The sequence below is a fragment of the Psittacula echo genome (genome assembly GCF_963264785.1).
Source record: "Psittacula echo genome assembly, chromosome: 10".
Classification (NCBI taxonomy): domain Eukaryota; kingdom Metazoa; phylum Chordata; class Aves; order Psittaciformes; family Psittacidae; genus Psittacula; species Psittacula echo.
In genome coordinates, this window is record NC_137741.1 from 2637601 (window position 1) to 2646239 (window position 8639).

An 8639-nucleotide genomic window follows, 5' to 3' on the forward strand; every position below is an offset into this window, starting at 1 on the left:
ATACCGCGGCCGCTGCGGCAGGAGCAGCGCCAGGCGGGCGGGCAGCCGCCACCCGCCGCGGCACCGGACCGGAGGGGACGGTCACGGTCAGAGCACACCGGGTGAGTGCCGCGGCCGTGGGCAGCGGCCTCGGGGGCAGCGCTCGGCTGCGACCCCCGGCGGGACCGACCGCCACCTGCACCCATCCCCCGCCTGCAGCCCACCGGAGGCGGGGGGGGATGTGCGCGGCGTGGGGGCACCCGCGGGCCGTGAACCGAGCGGGAGCGCGGCCGCCGTTCTCCCATAGCCAGGCCGCTGACGGGGGCCCTCGTCTGGTTTTGGGGTGGGGCGTGCGTTCGACCCCCGTGGGTAACCTACGGGCACCATCCGCGCCGAGCCCAAACCCATAGCGTCGGGCCGCCCGGTGCAGTGCTGGCACCCGGAGCGGGTGTCGGGGCTTCTCCTCCTTGTTCCATTGCAGAATCCATCCCTTTTAGCTTTGCAAACCCCGTATTGCAACAGCCGCTCCCAAAAATCGCACTTTTCCCCTTAAACTGTGCGGATGCCCCTTGTCCTTGCCAAGCTGGGGAGCAGCGAAGCCAGAGTCAGGTCGGGGGCACCACAGCCGCGTGTCCCTGCTCCCGGCACACGTGCACGGGAGACGTCACTCGTATTCCCGGAGCCATCCGTGGGCTGCCGTCGGGTGTCGGGCGATGGCGCGTGGTGGGATTGCTTTGCCTTGTGATGGCTGGAGGGCTCCGAGTGAGAAGAGACCCCCCAGATCCAATCCTCAAGCATCGTGTCATGAGAAATGTGTTCCCTGCTGCTGTTTCTCCACCTGGGACAGGCTGGGAGAAGACAAGGTGGGATGGGCAGAGTGGCTTGGATTGAAAACCTCTTCATTCTTGCTTTAATTTGGCTTCATTTTCTGAGCTCCACCTGCAAGACACAGCACCAGGTTCCGAATGCTGTGAGTAATCCCTAAACCGGTGCTCAAGTGACTCATGAGTGACAATCACCACTCATTTGTTGGGTTTTTCCAGCTGGTATTTTCAGCTGCTTCCCCTGCTCCCTTCTGGCCTGGTTTCTGGAATGGGGCTTGCAGAGGTGGGTGCTGCCACGGAGCCAGGTAGTTCCCTGTGCTGGAATGCTTTGTAACATGGGAATTAATAAATAAATCAATTGGTTTGGGGGCTAGGTCATGAAATGGAGGGTTTCTGGCTGGCTCGTGGGGCTCTTCCTTTCGCTGCCATCCAGCCTGGCTCCTCTCCCGGGGGCTGGATGTAGGTCAGTCAGGAGTGGGAGGCGAAGCCTGCGCCCTGCCCCACATCACTGGATCTTCTCTTAATCTCCTGCCTTAACCGGTGTGAAGCCTGAGGCCGGAGCCAGGATTTATTCTGCTGCCAGCCTGGTGCCAGCAGACAGCCTGGGTGCGGGAATAGCGCATCTCTGTTGCCAAAGCGAAGCACCTTCCCGAGCTGTTTCGGAGCAGGGGGAAGGTGGAAGCTCTTCACATCATTCGTTTTCTCTCATTTTCCTGCAGCTTTGGGAAAGCTCCTGGGTTTTTTCCCCCCTGCTTTTCCTGTGGAACGGAGAGGCTGAGCGTGTGCCAGCATGGCAGGTACGAGGGGCTCTGGTGTGGCTGCCCCTCACCTCTGAAGAGAGGCGTTACTGGACATCACATCTCTCATTAGTCCCTGGTGGTGTTGTGGGTGTCCACAGTTGCAGGATCCACGTGGTCACTGAGGGCTAAATCTGTCCGATGCTTGGGGGTGGTGATTATGAGGGGAAATCCTTAATTCCTGCATGAAATGCATCCATTCCTGGGGCTGAACAAGACTCAGTGGGAAACTTGGATTTAGTTCAGCTCTGTGCAGTGCCCAATGCTGGTGAAACTCTATTGCAGAGAAAGTGAACAACTTCCCTCCCCTGCCGAAGTTCATCCCCTTGAAGCCATGTTTCTACCAGGACTTCGACGCGGAGATCCCGCCGCAGCACCGCACCATGGCCAAGCGGCTTTACTACCTCTGGATGCGTGAGTGGCCAAGAAGGGCTCGGGAGGGTCTGTGGTTTCCATTCCTCTCCAAAGGCAGCTCCTGGCTGGAAGAGCAGAGCAAGGTCGGGGGAAGCCCTTCTGCAGCTCCAGGCCTTGGGGTCTCCCATTAAAACCTGTTGGGGGTGGGAGGTTGCTCATGGGAAAGGAGCTGGGGGTGCTGATTGATGGAGCTGAACGTGAGCAGATTGTGCCCAGGCAGCCAAGAAGCCCCCAGCATCCTGGCCTGGATCAGCACCAGTGCGGCAGCAGGGCCAGGGCAGTGACTGTGCCCCTGCACTGGGCACTGGTGAGGCTGCACCTCAAATCCTGTGTTCAGTTCTGGGCCCCTCACTGCAAGAGAGACATTGAGGTGCTGGAGCGGGGCCAGAGCAGGGCAATGGAGCTGGTGCAGGGCCTGGAGCAGAAGTGTGATGGGAACGGCTGAGGGACCTGGGGGGTTCAGTCTGGAGAAGGCTCAGGGGGGACCTGATCGCTCCCTCCAACTGCCTGACAGGAGGATGGAGCCAGGAGGGGCTGGGCTCTGCTCCCAAGGAACAAGGGATGGGACAAGAGGAACCGGCCTCAAGCAGCACCAGGGCAGGTTTAGATGGAGCTGAGGAACAATTCCTTCCCCAAAGGGTGCTCAGGCATTGGAACAGGCTGCCCAGGGCAGGGCTGCAGTCACCGTCCCTGCAAGTGTTCACACACCGTGGAGACGAGGCCTCAGTGCCATGGGTTAGTGGTGGCCTTGGCAGTGCTGGGGAACGGTTGGACTGGGTGAGCTTAAAGGGCTTTTCCAACCTGGTTGATTCTGTGTGGGCTGCAGCATCCCATGCACTCAGCCCTTCCAGCCTCCAGGGTGGAGGTGTGGAGCTGGCTCAGTGCCCCAGGGCCGTTGAGGTGACCTTGACGTCTAAAACACAGGAGCCTGAGGCTTCCCCCATGCCAGTTCTTGCCTGCTCCTCTTGCATGCCTCTGTGTGCTGTGCTGTGCTAACAGAGCTCTCACTGTCTTCTAACTCCTAAAACTACCCTGGACCTCTCCTTATCCTTATCAACCCTGAGTGGGGAGAAGAGCCATGGAGGGACAGATCACACCCCACCATAGGTGGAAACATGTGTGTGCTGCTCAGGGCAAGCTGGCACCATCGGTCTATTCCTTTTTAGAACTTAGTTCCTTAAGCAGGCGTTTCCCCTGAACTTTGGAAGCTGGGATGCCCAGGGAGTGCCACGTGCTTTGGAGGCAGGTTACAGGGAGCTGAGCTGGCACTGGAGAGGCTGGGCTTTTCTGCTTCTGGTACAGCACCCCCAGGGCTGTACCTTGCTCCAGCTTTTGGGGGCCCCATCCCATCAGGAACATGCCCCTGGGATAACTCCCCTGTCACTTTGTGCAGCCCTTCTATGCAAAGGGAGGCAGAAGAAGTTGGGCCTCCCTGGGGAAGCTGTCTCGGGGGTGTCCAGCTCCCTCCCCAGCCTGATCTGGCTGTTCTTGCTCTGTAACGCGCCCACAAGCACCCAGCGGAGGCTGAAAGGTCCCTCGGGGTGCTCAGGGAGCAGCGAGAGCCCCGCTGCCTCTCCTGCAGCTGCAGCTCTCTTGTGGGCAGCAGTGGGAGGGGTTTCGTGCTCCTCCAAATAATGAATCATTCTCAAGAGCCCGAGGCGTCGGGATGCAGCTGAGGCTCCTCTGCTTTGTGCTGTGTCTGCCCCGCTGGGCTGCACAGTGCCGGCCCTTGTGCCGCCTTCACCCCGGGCAGGGCTGCCCCCCTGACCTGCCCAGGCGGGCACAGGGAGCTCAGGGCACCGGCTCCTGGGGGCTGTAGCTCAGGCAGCGCTTCCACAAGCAAAGCTGTAGCTGGAGGCAAGGGAGGAGCTGCACTTGGGTTCCTCCTGCTTCCTCTTGGTGGGGGAAACGTGCTCCAGATTGCAGGCAGCGGGAGGCTGTGGCTCTTCCCAAAGAGCCCCATGAGCCCTGGATCTCCTTAACACGCTACAGTTCTAAGCAATACATGTTTTCCCCTGCTCCTCAGCTGAAGCTGAGCCAGCCTGGGGACCCTTCCTGCACTCAGGCAGCTTAATTTAAGGGTAATCCATGCAGGACTGGAGGTCAGCCCCACATGGGCGTCCCTGGGGTCTCTCATATCTCACTGACATCCTTGTGTCCGTGCTCCTCTGCTCCCTCTGTGTGTGTGTGTGTGTGTGTTTGCAGTGAACAGCATCACCTTGGCAGTGAATCTCGTTGGCTGCCTCGCATGGCTCATTGGAGGCGGTGGAGCTGTTAACTTTGGACTGGCAATTCTCTGGCTCATTCTCTTTACGCCCTGCTCCTATGTCTGCTGGTTTAGACCTATTTACAAAGCTTTCAAGTAAGTGGTCGCTCCTCAGCCTGGCTTCTCATGGGCTTTTGGGTTTGTTTCCCCCGCAACTGGTTAGTGCTTAGCTTGGGGCACTGCCTGGAGATCTGGGGGTATTTCTGCTCTTTCTGTCCAGCCCTTTAGCTTTACTTTCTAACCTTCAAAGGGAGGGTATTTGGGATGCCCTGAGGCCATGCAATATAGACACCCTTTGTGTGCCTCCACCAAGTGCTGGGGGCGTGGTGAGGAGGCAGTTGGGTGCCAGCTTGCCCTCCCCTCCCATCCTTGAGGCTTCTTGTATAGCTTTCCACAAGTCCTCAAGGTGCTTGTACTGATTATCCCACTGCTGAGATTGATCCCCAGTGCAGTATTCCCAGATCTAGGAACTGCGGGTGTATTTATTCCCCATGTGGGATGAGTGAGGCTGGTGCGAGCAGAGAGCTGTGTCCGAACACGGATGCCCAGTGGCCTGATGTGCCGAGCTGGCTGAGCCATAGGGAGGGTTGGAAGCCCTGTGGCTTTCCCAAGTGTTCCTTCAGCCTCTCTCAGTTTCTCCCTTGTCTTTGGTTGTGCCCTGGTGCTCTGCTTCTCACCACACTCTCACTGAACCACAGCACCTTCTGCCCCTAAAGGCTCTGAGACGTGGGAGCATCTGTCTTCCTTTGTGGTGCAGCAAGGATGGAGGTGTAGGGAGTGACTGAGCCTTCTCTTGCAGGACAGACAGTTCCTTCAGCTTCATGGCCTTCTTCTTCACCTTCATGGCCCAGCTGGTGATCAGCATTATCCAGGCAGTGGGAATTCCTGGCTGGGGTGTCTGGTAAGGAAGGTGCTGCTCTTGCATTGAGTGCAAGGAGGGGAGACCTTGTAACACTCTTTCAGTACCTAAAGAGGCCTACAAGAAACCTGGAGAGGGGCTTTGGACAAGGGCCTGTAGGGACAGGCCATTCCAGAGGGGAGACTGAGATGAGCTCTTAGGCAGAAGCTCTTCCCTGTGAGGGTGCTGAGGCGCTGGCACAGGGTGCCCAGAGAAGCTGTGGCTGCCCCATCCCTGGCAGTGTTCAAGGCCAGGTTGGACACAGGGGCTTGGAGCAAGCTGCTCCAGTGGAAGGGGTCCCTGCCTGTGGCAGGGGTTGGTGCTGGATGAGCTTTAAGGTCCCTTCCAACCCAAACCAGTCTGTGACTCTATAAATCCCCACTGCACTGGTGCTGTGTCCTCCTGGTGTGTTTTTAACACCTTTGGTGCCCGAGTGGCTTCTTGGGTGGGTGCTGTGAGGGGCAGCAGGGGGATGCTGGCAGCCGGGGAGGCCCACATTGCTGAGCATTCCAGTTGTTTTGCTCTCCTTGCAGTGGCTGGATTGCAGCGATTTCCTTCTTTGGGACCAACGTGGGCTCAGCTGTGGTGATGCTCATCCCCACAGTGCTGTTCACAGGGATGGCTGTCTTCTCCTTCATCGCCCTCACTATGGTACGGAGGTGCTGCAGCGCGTCAGGGCTCCCTTGCTGCTCCCCTGGCCGGTTGGGGTGAGCTGCAATCCCTCAATCCCTCTGGATTCTCTCTTCCCAGGTGCATAAGTTCTACCGGGGGAGCGGCGGGAGCTTCAGCAAAGCCCAGGAGGAGTGGACCACGGGGGCATGGAAGAACCCCCACGTGCAGCAGGCAGCGCAGAACGCGGCCATGGGCGCAGCGCAGGGGGCCATGATGCAGCACGAGACGCAGTACTCGGCCACCCCCAACTACACCTACTCCAACGAGATGTGAGCAGCAGGACTCTGTCCTCAGGCACCAGATCTTGGGGAGAAAGGGAGGAGGAGGAAGGCTGAGCCGGATTTCTGCAGCTATTCCAGAAAGCTGGAGCGGACCATAACGGTTCTTTTCCTATTCTTTGTAACGAGATCATTTGGGGTTTGTTTTCTTCTTCTTTTTCCTCCCCGTTACTGTCTGGAGCTTTTCTTTTCTCCTTTCTGTTTCATTTTGAAAAGGCTGGGAGTTGACCTGCAGGGCTCTCGGGGGGGGTGTGTGGTAGTTACGTGTACGTTCACGTGTCTTCTTTTTCCCTGTGAACTAGTGTATGGTGGTGGTTTTTAATTACTGTGGTGATAGGTGTACGTTAGAACTCCATCAGCCAAAAGCCCCCACTCCCAAAAGGGAAAGATACAAATAGCAACCAGCACCCATTTTCCCTCTTGGAATAAGCCTTGAGCCACAGGTTTCTGATGCATGTGAGTTTTCTCTTTGAGTTGGTAGCACCCAGCCACTCACCCCTGTCTCAGCAAGGACAAGCCATCCCGGGAATTCACCTTTTTCCCTTGCTTTGTAACCAGGAGGTGGCTGGCTGGGTTAGTATTAACAGAGTAAAAGAAGGGATAAGGCAAAAAAGAACCCCTCAATCCTGCTGTTGATATGCTGGAAGCCGAGAGATTCCTACCGTGCACCCTGGCTCAGGATCTACAACTTCTCTCTGTGTGTGGTGGTGTAAATGAGTAGCTTCCATCCAGTATTTGTGTGTGTCCATGGGCAGGAGCCCCGGTGTGCCGCGTGTGTGTGCATGTGCTGGGGAGCGAGGACCGGTTTTTCCTTGTGGGATACAACCTTTCCATTCCGGATTCTGCATCCTGAGGCTGCTTTGTAAAGGCTTCTTGAAAAGCAGCTACAGAACGGGCAGTGTTTCTCAGAGGAGCTGTTCTTGGGGGAGGCTCTGGTCACATCAAGCACGTACAACCTGTACTGTGTAAATAGCAAGGCCAGGATTTGTCCCTGTTAGCTGTTGAGGTTTGCAGGAGCATAAGGAAACCTCCAGGCTGCTGGAGAAGGATTCCTGCTCACTTGAGCTTCTGGTGTGGAAATCCCTCCTCCTGTCAGCCCCCAGTCCGTGCCCAGGTAGGGGTTAGTTTGGGCTTTAAATAATGATGTGGCACCTCAGCAGAGGCAGCTGAGCTCAGACCAACACCTCCTGGGCTGTCAATGGGAGCTGATGGATGCTGCCAGACCAGGAGCAGGGAAAGCTCCTTCTCAGAGATGCTTTTCAGACTAAATGCACTTTAAATATGCCAAATTTCTCTCCAAGTCCTAGGAAAGCAGCCCAAACCGAATCCCAAGCCGAGCTCCCTTCTTAAGGATGTCACTTCAGTCATTCTGCAGTGGACAGTCGTCTCCTGATAAGACTAAACTGCAGCTAACAATAAATTGCCTGTCCGTGTGTGTGTGTGTGTGTGTGTGTATATACGTGTAAAACCTAAGGAGAAAAGTAATCCTTTGCTGAGCCTATTATGTACTTAATCAGGTTTAAATATTGTGCAATTCATTTCTAGCTAGCTGAAAACTGACTATGCCAAACCACGTGCTCTGTCATCCATGTCTCAGAAGTGATGCAATGAAAGTGACTTCACCTTTTGCATTGATGATAACTGTACCGAGCTGTAACTAACAGACATTGCTTCAGCACCTAACCCTCCTCTCCGCTCTGTCTCCTCAACCTGCGGCCACCGGTGCTCCAGCCCCGTGCTCTGCCATGCGGCTGGCCAGGACACCAGACCCCTGCACCCTTACTCTTCACCTGGGTTGTGATCACAGCACCGCGGGTGGGAGAGCTGATGCGCGGGTGCTTTGGCAGATGAGGGGTTTCACTGAGGTCTCCCCATTGCTTTCTGCAGAGCCCTCTCTCTGCCTCTTTGCCTTCTTGGTGCTTATTTGCAGCTGACAAATGCGGCTTTTAAGCTGTGTGTGGAAGGGTTGGGGACCAACCACTGCCCCAGATGTGCCTGCTCCTGCTCGACAAGGAATGGGCAGCCCTTTAACGTGCTTCCCCCTGTGTGTGTGCCTCCCGCAGGGAAGGGCTCCCATCGCCGGGTGCTGCCCGCTGCTGCTTGCGGGGACCGGGAGCAGCTCATGGCCCCGTGCCCCTCGCTCTATCCTCTCACACGCAATGACCTTCCTGATGTCCTCCGCCACCGCTAACCCTCCCTGCGGGCTACGCTCCTCCTCACACAGCCTTTGAGGCGCTGTCCCCCGCCTGCCCTTGCAGACTGTCCCTGCGCTGCGGAGCGGGGGTTACCGGGCTGCTATGGGGCACGAGCACCGCGGTGCAAGCCCCAAAGGCCTCTACCACAGCGCGGCGGACGGAACGGCACCGGCGCCCGCCGCCGCCATGACACCGCCTCAGAGCCGCCCCCTTCCCTCCACCACCAATCAGTGTTTCCCAGCGTGCCCTTCGGCTTCCGGGGCCGGCCCGCGTTGCCGGGCAACGGCGGGCGGTGCGGCGGCGGTGCGGGGTAGGC

General features: G+C 57.5%; 1 protein-coding gene across 1 annotated transcript; it reads left to right on the forward strand.

Moving 5' to 3' along the window:
* Nucleotides 1-692: 692 nt before the first annotated feature.
* SCAMP5 (secretory carrier membrane protein 5) lies at nt 693-6123 on the forward strand (the record flags this gene model as incomplete). Its single annotated transcript, XM_080626429.1, has 6 exons — nt 693-702; nt 1886-2014; nt 4220-4376; nt 5080-5181; nt 5712-5829; nt 5929-6123. 6 exons carry the CDS (start codon nt 693-695, stop codon nt 6121-6123), a joined length of 711 nt encoding a protein of 236 aa, XP_080482555.1.
* Between the last annotated feature and the right edge of the window lie 2516 nt (nt 6124-8639).